This window comes from Chionomys nivalis, chromosome 9 (genome assembly GCF_950005125.1).
Source record: "Chionomys nivalis chromosome 9, mChiNiv1.1, whole genome shotgun sequence".
Classification (NCBI taxonomy): domain Eukaryota; kingdom Metazoa; phylum Chordata; class Mammalia; order Rodentia; family Cricetidae; genus Chionomys; species Chionomys nivalis.
Window position 1 is genome coordinate 9,905,335 of NC_080094.1, and position 23,658 is coordinate 9,928,992.

Consider the following 23,658-nt stretch of genomic DNA (forward strand, 5'->3'; position numbering starts at 1 on the left):
ATGCAAGAGAATGGGCCAGGGACAGAAGGGAGGCAGTTGTAAGTTTCCATGCAGATGAGAATGTTCTTGTTATTTCTGGATGCTTATAAGGCTAGTGGCACAGGAGATAAGCTCCTACCCACAACTCACCTGCCACCAGGGGATGCTGCTTCCACAGGCCAGCCCTGTCCAGAGCTGGAGGTAACCATAGAAACGTTGCATTTTACTGTTGCACGAAGCACGTGCTAGCCCTGAGTGGCTAGTGAAGGCAGCCGTGCATCTGTGAACTAAGGGTCGTCTTCACGGAGCAGATGAAGTTTCAGCCATTGCCTGGGCTCATGGCACCTCAGTGCTCAGTGCCACTTTGGCCCAGTGCCTCCTGGCACTCTCGTACCCCGTGAGCAGTGTGTGGAAAGGGTCCTCAAGCTGCTGGGAAGGGCTTGTTTATAGACCTGCTGCTCTCCCTCCCTGCCTCATCCCCTCCCTCTCCTCCCTGCTCCCTTCTCTGCCTTCGTGTTCATTTGGACTTGGTCTCTTGTTCCAGGCACTGTTGTAGGTGTTGTTCTGTACACGGGCAGAGAACTGCGGAGTGTCATGAACACCTCCGACCCCAGGAGTAAGGTAGGGGGACTCTAGCTCACGTGGGTCCGCGTTGACGATGGGCAGGTGGTGAGGGACTGGGTTTTAAAGCTGCCTTGCACTAACTGATTGTCAGATGGGGGTTGGGGAGAGAGTGTCTCTGAGTGTGCGAGTATAGCCACAGCAGGTGTATGTCCCGTGTCCCATTAACATGTGTAGCCACAGCAGGTGTATGTCCTGTGTCCCATCAACATAGGTAGCCACAGCAGGTGTATGTCCCGTGTCCCATCAACATGTGTAGCTACAGCAGGTGTATGTCCTGTGTCCCTTCAACATGTGTAGCCACAGGAGGTGTGTGGCGACGTAAATGAATGCAGACAGATTATAAAGATATATACAGCTTTAATAAGGAAATAGACTTACAGGACCACAGGTTCCCGCAGAGAACAGGAAAAGCGGAGAAAAAAGGGCTGCTGGGATCACACCCGGCAGATTTATCAGTAAACATTAGCCCAAGGCGAACACGCCCCCAATGGGTGGGGTTATATCCCTACATCTCCCCCTTTTGTCTAAATAAGATAGAACTAAACCAAATACAACTATACAATAATAACAAATAATAAATATAACAAACAATATTGAGAACAAAAGTTTTGCTAAACATTCTATCTCAAGGAGTCTAAATAACATAGAGAGTAACTACAATTATATAATCTTCAACTCCGTCAAAGATCTGAGAAGGGAATAAATATTACTTAACAAACGAGAGATATCCAAAATGTGCAACAATTGACAGAGACAACTGACTACCTGGGCAATCACCCAAAGTCTCGTTTGCAATGTTGAGTCAACCAACTTTGGCTAAGGCCTAACATAACTGACATACCATTCTTAGAACTATCCTACCCTGACTTGGCAGGATAAGACAATCCTGTTTCATCCACTTAGGGATATTCTGTATCTTTGTCAGAAGTTGAGGTATGGGCTTTTCTTAACCCAAAGGCCAGTTCTGCCAAGAAGACAAGCTCCCAGTGGAGTGTCTTTGGTGCTCAACGTTCTCTCGGGAGTAGAGTGGCGTTGCCAGGAGTAATTGTGTTTCATTGGCACAGAAATTTTAGGTTAGATTAAAGGCCATTTTCTACAGCTCTTTGAAGAGGCTGAAGATCATACTATCTATACTAAATATAATCTCTATGTAACTAAAAGACCTGATTAACTTAAAAATAAATATGACAAACATATAATTCTCAATACCTATCTAACTTGAAAACTAAAAGAATAAACAACTGTGCAATATATGAAGACAATGATCTTCAACTGTAAACAATGTCATAGTATCAGAGGTAGAAATGTACAATGTAATATGGTAGATGTATCAATACAATATAGACAAAGTTATAAGCATACTCATACAAAAATAGAGGTAGGAACACTCACATTCAATATTCAATATATCAATATACAAGAAACAGTACCAATACAATTTTCTATAAACAGTAATTCACAAATACCAATCATCCCATACACAGGTGTATGTCCCATGTCCCATCAACATGTTGTCTCTTTCTCTTCTTGCACATCATGGCCATCCCAGCTCCCTTCCATCTCCATCCTTTCATTTAGAATGTTGCAGGCTGTGTATGGTGCCACATACCCACACTCCAGCATTCCCAAAATGGAGACAGGCAGATTAGGAGTTTAGGGCTATCCTTGTCTTCAGAGAGAGTTCAAGGTCAGCCTGTGTTACAAGAGGCAAGATTCTGTATATAAAAAAACAAAAGAGAACAGAATATCGTGATAAGGTGTGCCATATCGGTACACAGGTGGAGGCCGCTTCCCAGACCTGACCAGGTTCACGCCAGCACTGACCTTATTCTTATACCTGTTGCTGGCTTGAAGTTTGAGCCTTTTTCTGTGACATTATGGATTTGGTGTCCTTATTGCATTTTGGGACACATGAAGACACAGAAGTTTGGTTTTGTGTGGGCGCTGTGCGTGCTGGAGCAAGGCTCTGCAGCTGAGTTGTGCCCCAGTCCCCAAGTTCTCAGCCATTAGAACGGTGGCAGTGGTGTTGTCTACGCTGCTCAGGAAAGTCAGCCCCCAGCTGGGTAGGGCTGGGCTTTGGGACATGGTGGGGGACCGGCAGTATACGACTGCAGCAGGGCTTCGGTGTAGCATGGCAGGGGTTTCATTCTGTTTCTGTGACACTCTGCACAAGAGGTCAGCCCAGCACAGTGGCTACTTGCTTTGTGTTTCTGAGTCTGAATCTTGAGTTAGAAGAGACATTGATGATGAGGTGTCTCAGAGGGCCCTGAGGGCTGTAGGAGCTCAGCCATAGCTCTTGTTCTTGGACCACTGCTGTAAGAGCAGCTCCTTCTGTATCTCACGCCTCACTGGGCGGAGCCGGGGTGCATGTGTTGAGACCCTCTTTCCACCTGGGCTGTGGGCTGCACTCCGATCCTCTGCACCCTGTGCTTTGTTCCCCAGATTGGCCTGTTTGACCTGGAGGTGAACTGCCTCACCAAGATCCTGTTCGGTGCGCTGGTGGTGGTGTCGCTGGTCATGGTGGCCTTGCAGCACTTTGCTGGCCGCTGGTACCTACAGATCATCCGCTTTCTGCTCCTGTTTTCCAACATCATTCCCATCAGGTGAGCTGGGGACAGGTGTCAGCGTGCTCAGTGTCTTTCTCTGCACTCACTCCAGGGTCCTGGTCCTGACGGGATTATAGCTCTGTGCTAGACCCCCTTTCCTGTCAAGTGCAAGCCCCTAAGAACCTCTAGCCCTCAGCTGTCTCCCTTGTCCAGGGACCAGTAATTAAAACCTCAGCTGTCTCACTTGTCCAGGGACCAGTAATTAAAACCTCAGCTGTCTCACTTGTCCAGGGACCAGTAATTAAAAAGGAAAAACTTCCCTTCCTCTGCTTTTAAGTGACTTGAATCCGTGCAGAATGGCTGTGTGGCCTCTGATGTCTCCTGCTTCTGAGTGGGGTTCTGACTTCATGTGCATAGCCCACGTGTGCAGTCTGTGTGGTTTATAGATGCCTTGGTGACTTTTTGCTCTCCTTCCTGCCTAGCTTGCGTGTGAACTTGGACATGGGCAAGATCGTGTACAGCTGGGTGATTCGTAGGGATTCAAAAATCCCCGGGACCGTGGTTCGCTCCAGCACAATTCCTGAACAGCTGGGCAGGATTTCTTACTTGCTCACAGACAAGACAGGTGAGTGCCTCTGCAGGGGCAGAGAGAGGCCGGGTGGGGTTCCAGCAGCTCCTGGTCCTCTCTCTGGAGGTGGGAGAGGTAGCAGCAGCTGCTTTCTTCCTTGCTATTGGTTGAAGAGGGAGTGTCTGGTGAGGATGCTGATGTCATAGACACCTGCAGGGTACTGCTGTCATGGGAAATGTGCTTCTCAGTTTATTCCCACACCAGCCCTGTGAGACAGGAAGGATTTTATAGGCAGGACCAGGAACAGAGAGACATAGTGTCTATCAGAGACACAGAGCTGGCCTCAGCAGGGTTGACCGAGGCAGTCTGGCCATGATCACCTCTGATTTCTGCTTTAACCCCTGCCAGGCTCTAAGCTGACCTCTGGTGGGTCATATCAAGGACTGGGAGTAGGTGGGGGTGGGAGATCTGGCTGCACACCTTTCTCTCTGTTTGGTGGCTGCAGAGTGTGGGAAGCCCACACAAGGACGGTGGTGGTTGGTGCACTTGGTGCTTTCGTTGCTGTGACAATAAGCATGAAAACAGACTTAAAGGAGGAAGGGTTTATTTGGGCTCCTGGCCTCAGGTGTCTCAGCCCAAGGCAGTAGCCTCCAGTGCTTTAGGTTCTTGGTGAGGCAGGGTGGTGCGGGAGGAAAGCATCTCCTCACTGGCTGTCGAATGCGAGAGAAAGGATCCAGGGACAAGATGAACTTCTGTTTTGGTTTCATTCTGTTTCTGTGACACTCTGACAGGAACGACTTAGGGGAGAAAGGATTTATTCTGCTTACAGTTCCAGGTCACAGTCCATCAGGCAGGGAAGTCATAGCATAGCCACAGTTTAGAGCGGAGAGAGAACGCATGCGTACGTGCTTACTGCAGAGCGGGCTTCCTTCTCTCTGACACTGTTCAGGACTGCTAGCCTCGGGGATGGCGCTGCCCACAGTTGGTCTGTCCCTCCTATATTATTTAATAATCCATACAGTCCCTCCAGACATACCCATGGGCCATCTGATCTAGACCATTCCTCATCAACATTCTTCCCGGTTATCATAGAGTGTGTCCAGCTGACAGACAAAGGGTACCAGGAGGTTCCTCCTTGCTCCCTCACTTGCTCAGTGGTGACTCAGCAGTGGCTATTCCACTGATGAAGTTAGTGCCCTCATGAGCCGTCACCTCTCCACCGTGCCTCCAGCTTGAGCCTTTGGGGACATTTTATTTCTGACCCATAGCACTCACCAAGTCAGCAGAAGCCAGGATTCTTCAAGGACAGAAATGGGACAATCCAGCTGTGTCAGCCCTGAGCCCCTGGGACTGTCCCTGTGGGGCTCTGGCACAGGAGTCATGTGTCTTTGCTCACCTGTCTGCGTGTGTTCCTGCTCAGTTCAGGCTGATGGCCTAGTGTGTGCCATGTGCCCCCCTTAACTCAGGGGACATCCAAGCTCCCTCATTGACAGCCCCAGGGAATAGGCACGGTCTTGGGGTGCTCTTTCAGAAGAGTGGGTTCTTCTCCTGTCTCCTCCACTGGGGAAGCAATGAGGCCAGCAGGTGGCGCTGACTCAGGGAGCAGTAGGAATGTTTGCATCTCTTGTGTTTCAGGAACCCTGACCCAGAACGAGATGGTGTTCAAGCGGCTGCACCTGGGCACGGTGGCCTACGGCCTCGACTCCATGGACGAAGTGCAGAGCCACATCTTCAGTATTTACACCCAGGTAAAGCCTTGCTTTTAACTCACCGGTCAGTGCTGTACATTTGAATTATTTTTAGCCCAGGCTGGCCACAAATTCACTGCATAGTCATGGATGACCTTGAATTCCTGATCCCCTGCCTGTACTTCCCAAATGTCGGGATTAGAGGCCTGTACCCACATCTGGTTTGGGTTATGCTGGGGAATCGGCCTTAGGACTTTGTGTATTTTAGGCAAGCTCTCGACCAACTGAGCTGCAGCCTCAGATATCCTGAACACTAAAAAATTGTGTGTGTTCTCTGGCCTTTCACTCACTCATTCGTTCATTCATTCACTCATTTGAGACAAGGTCTCACTGTGTAGCTCTGGCTGTTCTGGAACAAACTATGTAGACCAGTCTGGCCTCAAACTCAGAGATCCTCCTGCCTCTACCTCTTGAATGCTGGGATTAAAGGTGTACCCCAGTGCCCAGCCACTCTGTTTTTAAATACCTACTGAGATACACTTTCTACCATGCTGAAGGTACAGTCGAGTGACTCTCAGTAAACTAACAGGTCCCCAGAACTGGCTGGCTGTGCAGTCTCTTGTTCCTCCAGCAGGAGGGACTTGCCCTGCTTTGTTTTATTTGTTGAGAAAGGGTCTCACTGTATCCCTGGATGCCTGGAACTCACTGTGTAGACCAGGCAAGACTCAAACTTGCTTTGATCCTCCTGCCTCTACTTCCTTATGCTGTTTTTTATTTATGCATGTATGTATGTATGCATGTATGTATGTATGTATTTTAATGTGGGTTCTGGGGACCAGGTCACCCCCTGAACCATCTCCTTGGCCTCCTTGATCTTCAGGGGTGCTTTGCAGCTCCAAACCATATAATGTAGGTCAGGCTGGAAGCCCTGACTGTTGCCCCACTCCTGTGTTAGTGGGTGAACCCAGGGCCCCACAGGACAGCAGCCACGTGAGCACTGCTGATGAGGCAAGGCTTGTCCTGCTCTTGTCCCTTGCTCTCGAGAGCCCTGGTGTGTAATCTGTAGGCCCCAAGGCAGCGCTCACAAGATGACATACGGGGCAAGGGAGAGAAAGAAGGCCAGTCTGTGTCTGCATGACATTCCACCTCCCAAATCCACACAACACTGACCTCTCCCCTAAGATTGTGAGCTTGACCCGGGACCTCCGGGGAATATATCAGACGGGCATTTGTCAGATGCGGTCCTTGACACGTCCCGCAGAAGGAGCCAGAATCCCGTCTCTGTTTATCTTCCGTGGGTCCAAGCGCAGACGGAGGTTTACGAGCGCCCAGGTGATGGTGTAAAGAGTGTGATTGTAACTAAAACTGGCCTCGTAAACAGTGGTCTCAAACATTCTGGAAGGGAAACTAGATTATTAATACAAGGCCAAACAAACGGTAAGAAAAGGACCAGTTCATCACGAAGTAAAACTCCTACCAGGACAGGGGCTAGGAGGATGTCCCCTCGTCCCCCTGGCTTGAGGGTTAATCATTGAACCCTTTGAAGTTTTTTTTTTTTTTCACATTTATATTCTTGTGTGAGGGCTTGTACATGGAAGTCAAAGATAACATGCAGGAGTCAATTTAGTTCTCATGTCTGCCTTGTGAGTTTTAGGGATCAAATTCAGGTCGTCAGGGTTGGCAACCCCACCTTTTCCCACTGAGCTATCTTGCCAGCCCATCCAACCTTTTAAAGTAGATATACTTTAAATACACACATGCATGCAGGCATGCATGCACACACAAAGGCATGCATACACATACAAACACTGGTGGTTTTACCTTTCTCCCTCCAAGGATGACCAGGACCACGGAGTTTTTTTCCAGGATAATAAAAACCTCGCCTATCTCTGTGGGTGCTATATCTGGTTTTGTTTTTTTCTTGGTATTTTTTTTGTTATGTATACAATATTCTGTCTGTGTGTATGTCTGCAGGCCAGAAGACGGCACCAGACTTCATTACAGATGGTTGTGAGCCACCATGTGGTTGCCAGGAATTGAACTCAGGACCTTTGGAAGAGCAGGCAATGCTCTTAACCACTGAGCCATCTCTCCAGCCCCCTTTTCTTGGTATTTTTTAAGTAAGAAGTGTGTGTGGGTTAAAGGGTCTGTGGGGTTGAGGTTGATAAAGATGAACATGGTGTCAGGTGTGTGAAACTCTTCCATATGGGATTGTGTGGCTGTCACAGGCCTGGTACAGTGGTCAATATCAGAGGCATATGTGCGTGCGTGTGTGCACACGTACACACACACTTGGTCTTAGGTATGTGGAGGCTGCTGATGGCTCAGGCATTTGCCACCAAACCATCCCAGGGATCCAAGAGAAAACCACCTCCCACAACCATTCTTTGACCACCACACACTACACTGGTGTGATATGAAATAATAATAATAATAAAAGTCTGACATAGTATAGACTGGGCTTCAACTCTTTGCCGAGAATATCCTTGAACTTCTTATGCTCTTGCCTCCACCTCCTGAGTGCTGGGATGACAGGTGTGTGCACAGCATCTTTCTGGTACTGGGATTGATCCCAGGACTTCACGTGAGCTGGGCATATGCTTTCCCAGCTGAGCCCCACGCACTTGCAGGAGTCATTGATTGAACAACTGAGATAGTCTCAGCATCCATGGCCATTCCCTCTCCACCCCGAGAGGAAATCCATCTCATCAGGAAAATGGGGAAGACACCCATGTATGAAATGGAGGTGACACGAGAAGCCGGCCACTGATGACCCTGACCTGCCATCACCCCACCTTCTGACTGCCTGAGAAGTGGCTTCCCTGGTTGGAGAGTCCCTTTGTGGGACTCCCACTGGCCTGGCTCCCTGTGTGCACGGAGTCTGGTTTGCTCTCAGTCTTACTTTACTGACTGAGCCAGCCTGGAACCCCGATTTCTGGAAAGTTCCCCCTCCAGAAGTTGTCCCTGGAGGCGCTCTGCTCAGTTGCTCTCCCCAGCCTGTGGCTACTCCACTCTGCAGACCCAGCTGCTGCCTTGAGAGAGGCTTCGCCGTTGACCCCGATCTTAAATAATGATTCAGTCCAGGTGCAGAGCCGTGTGGGCAAAATGAAAACATGTCCTGGTGGCGCCGTCACGTACATTTAATAGAACGTAAATTACAGGCCACTAGAAAGTGTCATCTCTCCAGCAGAGGGGACTTCTTTTAAGCCTTCAGTCCCCTGTATAATTTTAAAGTTAAAATCTTCATAATTAAAAGCATTTGACTAATGAGCTGTCGAAGTCGGAGTTCTGACCCCTCACTCTAATTATTGTTACCATGTTGTGCCCTTTGACCTGGAAGTGCAACTTGTGTACTCTTGACACCAGAGGTTAACAGAGCAGGAAGCCAGAGCCCTGTATGTCCCTGCAGTGACTAGAATAATTTAGTAATTGTTTAATTAGCCAAGGAGCCTAATGCCACTACTAAAAATAGTATTAAAAATTTAATGAATGTCATTTTCTTGTTTCTCAGGCTATCTGTTCTGTTTGGGCCAACCACGTGTCATAGGTGTTAGGCTCACGTGTGGCAAAGTCTCCACAGTTCTAGGAACCCATAAACACTTCTGGCTTCCTACACAACTGTGGCAGGCAACTCTTTGTTCAGAACAGTGACTCTGACCCCCTCTTCAGCCCAGTGATTTCGTATCTGTTTTACACGTACCTATTTGTGTGTGTGTGTGTGTGTGCTGGGGCACACATGTGGAGGTCAGAGGATAACTTTGAGGGGTCTTTTTGTGCTATCTGTGGGTCCTGGGGATCAAGCCTGGTTTGCCAGACTTAATGTCAAGTGCCTTGACCCGCAGAGCCGTCTTTCCAGGCCTTAATACTTATTTTTCTTAGAAATGGAGGAAAGGGCTGGAGAGATGGCTCAGAGGTTAGGAACACTGACTGCTCTTCCAGAGGTCCTGAGTTCAATTCCCAGCACCCACATGGCTCACAACCATCTGTAATAAGATCTGATGCCCTCTTCTGGCCTGCCTGAAGACAGGTCACTCATACACATAAAATAAATATTTCTAAAAAAAGAAATGGAGGAAAAACACATAGAGAACTCCCCTCCCCTACCTCGGGAATTGTTTGCTTATTTACCAACTGATAGTGGGTCTCATGTAGCCCAGGCTGACCTCCTTGAATTTGTGGCCCTCCTCCCTCTTCTTCAGTGGTGGGTGACAGGTGTGTGATGTGTACTTTATGGCTGTCAGGAGCTTGCTGGGCTATTGCTCTGCGAACCGTGCCATTCCTCCAAGCAGAAGTGGTATTCGGTTTTCCCGTTGGTTCAGCAGTGTCTCTCCTGCCAGGCACTGCTGACCGCTAGGCGCACAATGATGAGCAGCGCGCCTGTGTTCTTGGAGGCCAGGGGCGGGAGATCACATGAACAAGCCAGGTTTAGGTAATGAAGACGTCAAGATGTCACGGAGGGGCGAGCCTGAGTTGTTGTGAGGGGGTGAGTGGGGCTGAGAGGATTAGGGGTGTCAGGGGTCTCTCTGAGTTCAACTCCAAGTGGAAGGTTGTGTGGTGAGACTGAGCAAGCCGTTCTTACAGGAATCTAGAAGGACTGGGATCCCAGGCAGTCTGAGTGGGCAGGGGAGGAAGATGATGTGGGAGCTTGTGGAGCTTGGCAGTGGCCAGCCCGATGGGCCTTGCACTGAGGAGGAGGACTTGGATTTTACTGACTGCTGAGCCGGGGACCCATGGGATGTGTGTGCCGACGTTGGGTGTCTCCCGCAATCACTTTCCACCTTGTTTGCTCTCTGGTGTTTTATTTGGTAACTGAACCCAGGCCCTCAAGCATGGATAAGCCAGGAGTCCTGTGTGCCGAACTGTAGGAAGAAAACACTAGCGGTGGTGGCGCACGCCTTTAATCCCAGCACTCGGGAGGCAGAGGCAGGCGGATCTCTGGGAGTTCGAGGCCAGCCTGGTCTACAAGAGCTAGTTCCGGGAGAGGCACCAAAGCTACAGAGAAACCCTGTCTCGAAAAACCAAAAAAAAAAAAAAAAAAAGAAAACACTAACCACCATTACCGTGACATAATGTCCAGACCCCTGGTCTTTCTGCTTAACTTCTCTATATTTTCTTTTCCTTTAGCAATCCCAGGAGCCACCAGCTCAGAAGGGCCCCACGGTCACTACCAAGGTACGACGGACCATGAGCAGCCGTGTGCATGAGGCTGTGAAGGCCATTGCGCTGTGCCACAACGTGACGCCTGTGTACGAGTCCAACGGCGTGACAGACCAGGCCGAGGCTGAGAAGCAGTTTGAGGACTCATGCCGTGTGTACCAGGCATCCAGCCCAGATGAGGTAACCTCGGGGAGGGCCCAGCCATCCTGCCATTCCTGCAGGTCAGCAAGGGTCAGACACAGTTGTGTGGCCCTGACTGCTCACGGTCTAGACCTTGCCTTTTTGATTCCCTCTGTCCTGCCTACAAAACTTGGCATCTGATTATTGAAACAGTTTTTGTTTTATTTTTGTTTTTTTGGGACAGTGTCTCGCGTACACGGACTAGGACCTCAAAGTACCAGGGCTCTGTGGCTCATGGTGACTGTGATAGGGTGCCATGTAGCCTTTTCTGAGCTCACAGGTACAGGGATACCAGGATATCTCCATTCCAGACCTGTCTCTTTTCCTTTTTTGAGGAAAATTTGTCCCCTGGGGGAGACTTTTCTGTTAATGGTGTGGTGCTGTGGGGTAGCTCAGACCAAAAGCCCTGGTCAACCATGGCCACTGATATTCAAGCCAGCTGTCTTACGAGTGAAATGTGGCCACTCCCAACTTGTGAGCTGGGGATCCTTTGTAAGTGGAGTGGGTAGACAGGGAGGCGGGGCTGGGTTCTTTGCTCAGCTGTAGTAAGCGTAAATGATTTCCTCTCAGCCCATCAGGTTTAGCCCATGACGTCTTGTTTTCTTTCAGGAATGGAATTGGGACTCTTCGGGGTTTGGTCTGTGAGACAGGATGGTATTTTTTCTTGGAAGTTAGTGACTGGGGACCAGGAGCGTGTGTAGACGTGGTGATGGCATCGGAGTTTGAGATACTGATGCTCGGCACAGTGTCAGCACACTGGCTGTGGCTGTGGCTGGCCAGCTGTGGAGAAGCATCCTCTCTCTGCTGAGCCTCATTGTGTCTGTTTTGGGGCTGTTGAGGGGTGTGTGTGTGTATGTTCTGTGGTTTGATCTTTCACAGATGCTGTGGTTTGGAGGCTTCCCTACATAGAGAAGATGCTGTATTTCATTGTCTGTTCTTCTAAATGAGATTTACTCTGTCTTGTTTAAGTTTCTGATTTGTGATTAAAAACAAAAAAGGGATGTTTTTTCTTGTCTCTGGAGTCTTCAACAGTCCAGAAGGATCTGATACTTAAAATTTTGTTTATTGCGTTTACTTATGATGTGGGATGCCCATATGTATGCTGTGAATATATTTTATTACCACTGGTTAATAAAGAAGCTGCTTTGGCATATGGCAGGACAGAATAGAACTAGGCACGAAATCCAAACAGAGAGAGAGAAAGAAGGTGGGGGTCAGAGAGATACCAGAGCCATTAGAGAGGGGAGTAAGATGCCAGAACATTACCAGTGAGCCCCAGGGCACGTGGTGATACACAGGTTATTAGAAATGGGTTAATTTATATGTAGAGCTAGCCAGTAAGAAACCCGAGCCATTAGCCAAATAATTATAATTACTATTAAGCCTCCAAATGGTTAGTTCATAAGTGGTTGCATGGACCAGCAGGTGGGAGAGAAACCAGTCCAGCAGGACTGGGCGAGACAGAGCAGAGCAGAGCTTCCAGCTACATACTTACATGTGTGTCTTCATATGTGCCATGGTGTATATGTGCAGATCAGAGGACAACCTCCAAGAGTTAATTTCTCCTTTATCTGCTGAACTATCTTCCCAGCCTTCCCTTTTCTTAACTAAAAAATTTTTTATTATTTGTGTATCTGGATGGGATGAGCCATGGTGCGCGTGTGAGTCCAGAAGATAACCTTTGGGAGCCGTTTTCTCTCCTGCATTGTTGTAGGATTGGACTCAGATCGCCACGTTTACACAGCTAGGCTTTGCCCGCTGAGCCTTCTCACTGCCCTACCCGTTCAGTGTAGTTTATGTCTTTAGTATAATTAGGTAAGAAGAGAAAAATGATCTGTAACTCACAAAGGCTGTAGCCACTGATAATACTCTGTACATCTGACTTCTACACAAAATACCAGCGTGTTTATGTAAACATGCCACATGACAGGAAGAAGCAGGCTTGCTGTACAAGCAATATCTTTGAGAAAGCCCTACTATTTTGATTCCCTGGGGGATTCCATTTGAACTTGTCTGGGTCCCTTTGAAATTCACTATCAACCAAGCCTGTATAAGCCCAAGGTTAGCTTGCTGGAGCACTGGGGAGCACTGGCAGTAGGCTGCTGTCCCTGGGCGACTGGAGTGATCGCCACTTCTTCTTGTTAAAGAAGCAGGATTTCTGAAATTTGTTGCCAGTGCATGGTCAGCCCTGGACGTCTGCGTTCAGCTATATATTTACAGCCTCAGGGTATGGGCCCTCCTGCCCTCTACTGTAAATCCAGAACTAGGAAAATAATCTGCCCCATTTATGCTCAGCTTCCAGCTCAGTGGCTTTTTCTCTTTTCGGTGTATGTGGCAGCATTGGGGGTGTAGGGAGAGGCATAGCAATGGCAAAACTTTCTTTTTTTGAGAAAGGGTCTCACCAGTGTAGCCCTGGTTGACCTTGAACTCACTCTGTAGATCAGGGTGGCCTCGAACTCACAGAGATCCTCCTGCCTCTGCACCCTAGTGCTGTGATTAAAGACGCACGCTACTACATTAAGCCATTTCACAACTTTTAAAATCATTTCTTTTAGCCTTCAGAAGTCAAGGAGTGCTGTTGTCCCAGCATCTGGGGTACACCCTGTCATTCTGACTTTTCCATGCAGCTAAATTGGCAGGCTGCTTTCCTCACGTGCCCTGGGTTCCATCTCCAGCTCCTTGGAAACTGTGTGGTGGCACTCGCCTGTGATCACTTGGGAGACATAGGCAGAAGGATCAGAAGTTCAAGGTCATCCTTGGCTACCTAGCACACCTGTGGCTAGGTAGCCTGCTACAGGCATTGTTCCTCTCTGAACCATTTCCCCAGTCTCCTTTTCTGAGCACCGATGAAGATTTCCCTGTGACCCTGTGGGAGGTCAGCATCCGATTGGAGGCTCTCTAAACACCATGTGAGATGACCTTTGGGTCACATGTATAAAGCGTATGTGAAACTTGAAGGACTGTCTTGTTGACACGTGCCTCCTGTTCCCAGGGTGTCTCGTTGAATATATACCAGTATCCCCAAACCTGAAATCCAAAATACTGTGTTCTTGGGCATTTTGATTGAGAGACAGTCCTCCTGAGTTTATCACAAGTGTAATCCTCCTCCCTCCAATGGCAGTATCTTGTATTACCCACTTCTTTGTTATTTTAATTTTATTTATTTTATGCATGTGGATGCTTTGCCTGTAGTAGGCAGGAGAGGGTGTCAGATCCCTTGCAACAAATGGTTGTGAGTGGCCATATTGGTATTGGGAACTGAACCTCTGGAAGATCAGCTAGTGCTCTTAACCACTGAGCCATCTCTTCAGTCCCCACCCCCAATTTCTTTCTTTCCTTCTTTCTTTCTTCTTTTTTTAATGATTTTTAAAAAAGATTTATTTATTTATTGTGTTCTGTCTTTCTGTATGCTTGCTGGCCAGAAGAGGGCACCAGATCTCATTACAGATGGCTGTGAGCCACCATGTGGTTGCTGGGAATTGAACTCAGGACCTCTGGAAGAGGTCAGTGCTCTTAACCTCTGAGCCATCTCCAGCCCCTCTTACTTTCCTTTCCTTTCCTTTCCTTTCCTTTCCTTTCCTTTCCTTTCCTTTCCTTTTCTTCCTCCTCCTCCTCCTCCTCCTCTTCTTTTCTTCTTCATGTTTTGAAACAGGGTTTATCTGTGTAGACCAACTGTCCTGGAACTCGCCTTGTAGACCAGGCTGACCTCAGACCTGGAGATCTACCTGCTTCTGCCTCTCCCCCATCCCCAGTGCTGGGATTAGAGGCATACGTCACCACCACCCACCTTAAATTTTTTTCACACTTTACTTATTCATGTCTATGTGGTTTACAAACATACTGTGGTGGACACATGGAGGTCATGGTTCAAGTTATGGGCGTCAGTTCTCTGTCTAGAGGGTGAACTCAGGTCAGCAGGCCTTTGTGGCAAGTGCCTTAACTGCTGAGCCATCTAACATGCCCAGAGAAATTATTGATTTCATCCCTACCCCTCAGGGGTTCCTGGTGGTCAAACTAAAGGGCTCCTGGATCCAAGTCAGGAGTTCTTCCATTGAATCATATCCCCAGCCCCATCTTTCTTTTTTGAGGCAGGATTTCATGTAGCCTAGGCTGGCCACAAACTTTCAATGTAGCAAAGGATGACCTTAAACTTTGGATCCTTGTCCCTCCACTTCCCAAGTGCTAGGATTATAGGTGTATATTACCATGCCTGGTTAACCTGGTACTGCAGATGGAACTCAGGGCTTCAGGCATGCCTGGCAAGCACTCTGTCAGCAAGGCATGTCCCTGTCACTCATCCCCCTTCTGGTAACCAGTAATTATCTGGAGTATACTAAGGCTGTGCACTGTGATGTAGACACGGCTTTGATTATTTCTCTTTTTCGAGCTTCTCATTTGTGAGGTCTCCCACTCAGGACCGTCATGATGGTGCCTCATGCTGTCCCGCGCATCCGTGTCTGTGTGAATGTGTGTCTGTGTGTCTGTGCGGCTGTGTGTGTGTCTGTGTGTCTGTGCGGCTGTGTCTGTGTGAATGTGTGTCTGTGTGAATGTGTGGCTGTGTGTCTGTGTCTGTGTGTCTGTGTAGCTGTGTGTCTGTGTGTAGCTGTGTGTCTATGTAGCTGTGTAGCTGTGTCTGTGTAGCTGTGTGTCTGTGTAGCTGTGTGGCTGTGTGGCTGTGTAGCTGTGTGTCTGTGTAGCTGTGTCTGTGTGTCTGTGTAGCTGTGTGTCTGTGTGGCTGTGTAGCTGTGTGTCTGTGTAGCTGTGTCTGTGTGGTTGTGTGTCTGTAGCTGTGTATGATCTCATTTGTCTTGCTTTGCACTCTCAGCTTGTTTCTCTGTGAACACATGAGAAACTTCGGGTGACTTTCCGACCGAGTAGAGGAGAGGCAGCCATCTTGCAGGCCTGTCATGGCTCTGGGAAGACTTTTCACAGTCACTCACACCCTAAATGCTTTCTTGTTCCCTGAGCCCAAGCTGCAGGCCCGGGGACAATGACAGCATTCAGGCGTGTCACAGCTGAACTGGGAGTGGAGCGCTGTATCGGAAAGGCTTTCTAGGGTTGTGTGCTTTCCACAGGGTGAGCCCAAAAGTCAAGGGATCAGGGGAAAAAATTCCACATCAGCTGGTTATGATGGCACATACCTTTAATCGCCAGCCCTTTGGAGGCAGAGGCAGGCGGATCTCCAAGTTCAGGGCCAGCCTGGGCTACACAGTGAGACCCTCTCTTAACAAAACCAAGAAACATTCCACACGAATGTTAATTTATCAACCACTGAGGTGAGATCTTGACTAGAAGTCACAAGGGCAGGGATTGTCTGAGCTGTTCAGTGGGCTGGGATGTTCGATGGGCTGGGGAGAGTTGGCAAAGCTCAGGTGGTAAAGGGCTTTCCTTTAATCAGAAGGATTACTTCAGATCTCGCATGCGATCAGCTGATAAAAGAGCTGGGCGCTGTGTTATGCCTATGATTCCCATGCTGGGCAAGAGATAGATAGCCTGGTCTCTAGAGCTTGCTGGCCAGGCAGCCTGGGAGAATCAGTGGGCTCCAGGTTCACACACCTCTACCTACACCCACGTGTGCACACGCACAGGAACATGGACATGCAGCAAACACACATACACATTCTCTCTCTATGTCTCGCTCTGTCTCTCTCTCTCTCTTTCTCTCTCTCATTCTTTCTCTGGGTTAGCTTATCCAGGCATTATAGACTCAGGCATGTCATTTGTCTTTTTTTTTCTTTCTTTCTGGTTTGGTTTTCTGGAGCTAGTTCTGTAGACCAGGCTGGCCTCAAACTCACAGAGATCTCCCTGTCTCTGCCTCCCAAGTGCTGAGATTAAAGGCCTGCACCACTGCCACTGCCTGGGTAGGCATGTCTTTTCTAAGTGACTCAGTACTTGAAGCTTGAGGTAAGGTCTGGAGGTTGAAGTGTTGAGTTCCTGAAACCTGAATCATCTTTGTTCCAGCCAATGACTCTGAAGGTAACAGGCTGTTTTGTTATTGCATGCTGTCTCTAAATTTTACTTTGAAGCAGTACTTTAAAATCTCTCTATTTTTCATGAAGACAAGCTTCTATTGAAAAAGATGAAGATATATTTCATATGTAGAAATACTTAGCGGGGGGCGGGGGCTGGAGAGATGGCTCGGTGGTTAAGAGCACTGACTGCTCTTCCAGAGGTCGTGGGTTCAATTCCCAGCAACCACATGGTGGCTCACAACCATCTGTAATGAGATCTGGTGCCCTCTTCTGGCATGTGGGCATACATGGAGGCAGAATGTTGTATACATAATAAATAAATAAATCTTAAAAAAAAAAAAAACTTAGCGGCAGCTGGCTAAGCCGCTTCAGCTGTCCACTGGCAGCTGCCTCAGTTTACCCTTGGACCAGGCATGCATGCTTTATTCCTGCCTGCTCAGCCCCTGCTGACATTGGAATCTGCAGCCACCGTATGACTGTGACTGGTTGTTCCTGAGAGGGGAAGGGACCCCTCAGGCCTGTGGTGGATTTATAACCCTAAAAGGTGGCTTTGGGCCAGCTCCTCTATGAGCCCCCAGGGTTTATCTTACTGAAGACCACCAAGGAGCCTGTGGGATGAAATGTCAGATACCCCTGCAGAGCCTGTGCTTTCTTTATTAATGTGGGGGAATTGCCCCCGAGTGACCTGGCCTGTTCCTCAAGCACACAGGCCCGGGTACTAAGGAGCATATGAAAGCTTGGTGTGGATGGTTTATAGCCGACCTACAGATGAGGAGACTTCAGGGACAGCTCTTGGCCAAATGTGCACTTAGAAGGGAGAGTAGGGTGTCTGCTCTATGAGTACCCACCCCTTGGGGTGGGGTGCAAAACAGGCTCTTAAGGCAAGAAGCTCTGGCCCAGGCTGGGTCCAGCTAACTTCACTTATCTGTTTATCATTGGCCTTCATGAACCTTCTGTCTCTGTGGCAGGATCTCTCTATGTAGCCCAGGCTGGTCTCAAAGTCCTGGTCCTCCTCCTTGGGTATTGAAATCACAGGGTGTGACATGCTCAGCACATGGCCTTTTGTTGTTGTTGTTGCTGGCCTTGAGACCCTGACTGAGGTGAAGACCAGTGAAGCTGAGAACCAGGAGGGATTCCAGCTCCTGTGGAAGCTCAGAATGATGGGCAAGGACCTATCTTATAGAACCCTGTGTGGAAAGGCACGTACCCCTTAGATATCCTACTGCACACCTGAGTCCTCTCAACAGGACTCCAGGGGGTCTTACGAGCTCTGTGAGAAAGAGCTCAGAGCAAGGAAGGTTGACTCAGGTTGAAGTCCCAGAGAGTGGAAAGTTCCAGAATGAGTAGTCATTGAGCCTAGGAGGCCTTTGCCTTATGATGGCTAAGGACCTCATCTGAAAGGAGGTGACAAATGCAGTGGAAGACAGCATCATAGAAGGTATTTACACACATCTGTGCTTCATCCCCCTGGTGACATTGGTCACGTTAGCTTGGGCTTCTTCCGTGCGCCTCTTGGGGCCACTTCTCTTCTGGGGTTCTGGGTTCTTTCTCCATTGAAGTAAAGAGCGGGCTTCATGAGTTGATGTAGCTCATGGAAGCCCTGAGCTACAGGCTTTCCCTTCTCAGGAGAAGGTTTTACAAAGTGAAACAAGAGCTGCTGAAAAACGAGGGAGCTGGGTGGTGGTGGCACAGCCTTTATCCCAGCACTCGGGACACAGGGTTCCAGGACAGCCAGGGCTACAGAGAAACCCTGTCTCAAAAATCCAAAAACAGAGAGAGAGAGAGAGAGAGAGAGAGAGAGAGAGAGAGAGAGAGGAGAGGAGAGAGAGAGAGAGGCAAGGTGGGCATGGCAGCCTCCTATACTCCAGCCTAGGACAGGGAGCTGGCTAGAGATAGCCTCATCAGCAAGCTCTGGGTTTGATTGAGATACCCAGTGTAAGAAAGGATGTAAGTCTCCTCTTTCCTTCTTTCCGGCTTGTGAGTCACGTGTCGGGAGATGTACTCACGTAGTTAAGTGTGAGTGCACTCTAGTGTCCCACCACCCAGAGGCAGCAAGCGAAGGCCCGCAGCGCCCATACTTGGGCTGTCTCTCTGGAGAGTGGTTCTCAGCTTCCTATCGCTGCCCCCTTTACTCTAGTTCCTCATGTGCTGACCGCAACCATAAATTTATTTTCACTGCTATTCCTAGCTGTAATTTTACTATTGTTATGAATTTTAATATAAATATCTGTTTTCTGATGGTCCTTGGGGGAGGGTCATGACCCACAGGTTGAGAACTGCTAGAGGGTTTTTTGTTTGTTTGTTTGTTGAGACAGGGTCTTATGTAGCCCAAGCTGGCCTGGTATTTGCTGTGTAACTGAGGAGAACCTTGAATTTCTGATCTTTCTGTCTCCACCTCCCAAGTGTTGGGAAGAAAGGTTTGTGTCAGCATGGCCTGTTTTATTCAATGTAGGAGATGGAGCCTGGGACTCTGTGTGTGTTGTTTAAGCACTGTGAACTGAGCCACACCCCATGAATCCATGAATAAGTGTTCTTACTCATGCACACCCAAGAGTATTGTGCACACACACACACACACACACCTGTAGGGTCATTTTGTATGGCTCTTTACTGATTTGTCAGTTTGAAATTTCAACAGAAAACTTAGGAAAAACTATTGAATGTCAGTGTCTTAATCTGTAATGAAATACCACAGGCTGGGCATCTTATGAACAACAGAAACGTGGTTCTCAGGGCTCTGGAGGCTGGGGTCGTAGAGCAGGTTACTGGCATTTGTGGCTAGCGCAGCTGGGAAGGCGGCGCTGCTGACAGCTGACGGTGATCGCGCTGCACCAGCCAGGAACATAGACTCCCAGCCACAAATGCCCCACAGGTTGCTGCAAGCCCTTCCTGCCCCTCTAATGAGGGGGGGCAGTTTACAGAATCACCTACTAAAGACTAGACTATCTAATGGAGAGTAGTGTGCCCAGCTAAGGGAGAGCCAGGGGTGAAGACCTCCTTATGCCCTACCCTTTCTTTCCGTATGGGTGGCAGGCTTGGTGCAGTCTTTCAGAGGGAACTGTGGTTGCAGGGTCTCTGCCACACACCTGTGGTGTGAGGCTGCTTTAGAGCCTGCCAGACGGCCACTCTGCCTCTGCTTCCCCTTCCTCAGTGTTCACGTGCAGAGTGTCTGATGTCCCACACTGCATTTCCTCCAGGTGGCCCTGGTCCAGTGGACAGAAAGTGTGGGATTGACCCTGGTGGGCCGAGACCAGTCCTCCATGCAGCTGAGGACCCCTGGCGACCAGATCTTGAATCTCACCATCCTGCAGGTCTTCCCCTTCACCTATGAGAGCAAGCGGATGGGCATCATCGTGAGGGTGAGTGGAGTCCTCCCCTGTTCCTCTGTCTTCCACTGCCCCTCAGCGTCCTCCCCCTGCCTCTCACTGTCCTCCTCTGCCCCTCACTGCCCCTCAGCATCCTCCTCCTGCCCCTCAGCATCCTCTCCTGCCCCCCCCCCCTCCCCGTATCCTCCCCTGCCATGAAGAGTATGCATCAGGCATCCTTACACCTTGCTGGGGCCTCATTACTGTCCCTCAGACTAGTGAGGGAGTGTGATCCTGAGTAGGGCGGAAATGGGCTCCACCAGTGGACACACCCGGGTCCTCCAGCCTGGTGAGCTTGGCTTTCAGGCAGTGGATGTCAGGGAGCTCTCAGCAGGCCATTTCTCATTCTCAATCTCTTAAAAATTACATATGTGTTTATTTAGTGTATGTGAGCAGGAGCCAGGGAGTAACATACTACACTGTGTGTGTGTGTGTGTGTGTGTGTGTGAGAGAGAGAGAGACAGACAGACAGACAGACAGAGAAAGAGAGAGAGACAGAGAGAGAGAGACAGAGAGAGAGAGACAGAGAGAGAGAGACAGAGAGAGAGAGAGAGAGAGAGACAGAGAGAGACAGAGAGACAGAGAATGTCAGAGGACAACTTGAAGAGTCGGTTCTCTCCTACCATGTAGATCCCAGGACTCAAAATCACCCCATCAGACCTAGCAGCAAACACCTTAACCTGCTGAGCCGTATTGTTGGTTCTCTCACTTTTCATATTTCTCTCTCTCTCTCTCTCTCTCTCTGAGTGTGTGTGTTGTATGGGAGTTGAACCCAGAGTTTTGCACATACTAAGCAAGTCACATGCCCAGTTCCTATTCTTTATAAAAATTATTATTTATATGTATGTGTGCATGTCTGTGTTGGTGTATGCCCATGTGTGCAAGTGCCCATGGAGGCTAGAAGAAGGTGTCAGATCCGCTGGGGCTGGAGCTATAGGTGGTTGGTTATAAGCTGCCTGGCATGGGTGCTGGGATCTGGGAAGAGCAGGAAGTGTTTGTAACTGCCAAGCCATTCCTCCAGCCTGCCACCTGTACTTCATAGATCAAGCTCACATAGCAGTCAGGTGTGGTGGCTCCCACCTGCTGTCTCAGAGCTGGGAGTAAACAGGGAGGTCCCTGTCAGTTCCAGGCTAGCCTGTGCTAGAGTGAGCCCAGTCTCCAAAGAACAAAAGCACCATAAAAACGTTCACAAAACATAAAATAACCATTAAAAAAGGAACCATTTAAAAGTTGCTGTGAGTCTGGACACTTGGCTCCCACTGATGGTGGAATTTTAGATGCTTCTGGGACCTTCAGGAGGTGGAGCCTCACTGGGTGATGTGGGTCCCTGGGGACAGACTTGAGAGCCCTAGCCCAGCCTGCTTGCTCTTAGGTGCTCAGGTTCCTGAGTGTGAAGGCCATGTGACCATGTGACCAGTTGCCTCTCTTTCCTGTCACCATGCCTTCCCCCACCCCCGCCTCTCCTCTCCCTCCCTGAAGCTGCTGCTTTTCAGGGGTCTGGTTGTAGCAAAGAGGAAAGTAACAACCTGGGCTGTTAGACTCTGTTTGTCACAGCCAGAGACAACTCTTCAGGGCTGGTGATGGCTCAGTGGGTGAACCGCTTGCCACTGAGCCCAAGGACCTGAGTCTGATCATAGGACCCACGCCGGGGAAGGAGAGATGGACTCTGAGCTCCACACCCGTGCTGTGGCATGTACGTTCATGCATACACACACACACACACACACACGATAAGTGAAAATATGATAGAAAGGAACAGGCTGGAGAGATGCTCAGTGGCTAAGAGCTCTGGCTGCTCTTCCAGAGAACCCAGGTTCGTTCAGCTCTCAGCACCTGCATGGGCACAGTCCTTTGTAACTCCAGTTCCATGGGATCTAGTGCCCTCTTCTGGCCTGTGAGGAGATTGCATGGATGTGGTGCACAGACATCCATGCAGGCACAGCACCCACATACATAAAATAAAAATAAACAAATCTTCAAAAAAAGAATTAGACCCATGCAGTTATTAAGCCACCTTACCTCCCCAGCTCCTTGTTCCCATCGTCTGCTTCCTGCCCCTGAAGATTACCCGTTTACACTTCCTGTAAATGGAATGTAGAATGCGATCTTTCAGTTTCTTCTTCCTGCTAACAGGTTTCAAGGAGCATGTATGTTATCGTATATACCAGTCTTTTCTTTCCTTTTTGTGGCTGTGTGGTGCTCCACTGTGTGTCTGTGGGGGGTTGACTATCCTTTCTATAGAATGCCTGTGACCAGTAAGGAACATTTACATTAGATATTTGGATTATCTCCAGATCCTAACATGAAATTCTTACACAGTGGCCTGAAGGCAATCTTAAACACTGTTTTTATTATGATTTTATTTTGACTATAACTTGAGTCAGATGTGGAATTTTTCTTTCTTTTTGTTTGTTTTGTTTTGTTTGAAAACAGAATTCCTCTGTAGTCCAGGCTGTCCTAAAACTCATTATGTAGACCAGGCTGGCCTCAGGCCCGGAGAACCTCCTGCCTGTGACTCCCGAGTGCTGGGATCAAAGGCCTGTGCCTCCACTGCCTGGCAGGTGTAGAATTTTCTGCTCATGGTGTTTTGTTGATGTCCAAAGAATTCTGAAGCTTGGGGGCTAGGGATTGGCTCAGTAGGTAAAATGCTTGTTGGGCAAGCACAGAGACCTGAGTTTGAACCCCAGAACCCAGGTGAAAAGGCTGGGTGGTGTGGTGTGTGCTTGCAGTCTCCGTGCTAGGGAGGCAGAGGCAGGTGCATCGCTGGGGCATGAAGCCAGCCCACAGTCAGCGCTGAGGGGCTGTCAGCATCCTGCAGGAGTGGTGATGGTGGTGGTTAGTGGAGGAAGGGACGATTGGCAGTGAAGTGTGGTCATGAGCAGGGAGGGTGGTCTGTACGATGAGGTAGCCATGGTGAGAGCGCCAGCAGTGATGGGCGTGGACGACAGCTAGGCGGGGCCGGTGCTGTGACTCTTCTCAGTGGCTGGCATGAGCTGATGAGAACCTGTTCAGCAGCAGCTCACAGGTTAGCTGTGTCATTTGCTTTTGACAGAGAAGGAAACTGAGGCACAGAAAGGCTGAAGGTACACACTTGAGTCTACATGGGGAGGTGATGGGTCTGAGACATCCCCAGGCCAGGGCTTAGATGGGACAGGGAGGACATGGAAAAACCCATGGCCCTGGGTCTGTATTCATTATTCATTGCTAGGGGGCTACCCCACATAGTGGTTGGAAACCACGCTGCTTGTGTTCTCTAACACTTCCTATGGACCAGGAATCTCGTGTAGCTTGGGTATCTGGTTCAGTTCTCAAAGGCTGGCATCAGGACTTGGCCAGGTCACTGTGTCCTCAGGATCCCCTGGGACAAAGTTCACTTGCCCACAGCTTCAGTGGGCTGCAGGACATCTAGACAGAGGCCACCTTCAGCTACTGCTCTGTGAGTCTCTCCCTGGTCTAACCTCGTGTCTGGCTTCACCCTAGTGAGAGTGTGAGCAAGCTGGAAGCCCCCTTCGGGAGCCAGCCTTGTTCTGTCGTTAGGAGTGAGTTGTTGGGTCCAGCACATCCCCATGGGTGGGGACA

The 23,658-nt window shown here is 49.1% G+C and overlaps 1 protein-coding gene across 3 annotated transcripts in view; it reads left to right on the forward strand.

The window, feature by feature from the left end:
- Positions 1–23,658, forward strand: part of Atp9a (ATPase phospholipid transporting 9A (putative)) — a 100,370-nt gene that overhangs the window by 53,341 nt on the left and 23,371 nt on the right. For all 3 annotated transcript variants that reach the window (XM_057780120.1, XM_057780121.1, XM_057780122.1), the window contains exons 10-15: positions 524–600; positions 3,046–3,206; positions 3,632–3,774; positions 5,353–5,465; positions 10,530–10,742; positions 19,912–20,073. In XM_057780120.1, coding sequence (XP_057636103.1) covers positions 524–600; positions 3,046–3,206; positions 3,632–3,774; positions 5,353–5,465; positions 10,530–10,742; positions 19,912–20,073 — 869 coding nt within the window. The remainder of the gene's footprint in view (positions 1–523; positions 601–3,045; positions 3,207–3,631; positions 3,775–5,352; positions 5,466–10,529; positions 10,743–19,911; positions 20,074–23,658) is intronic.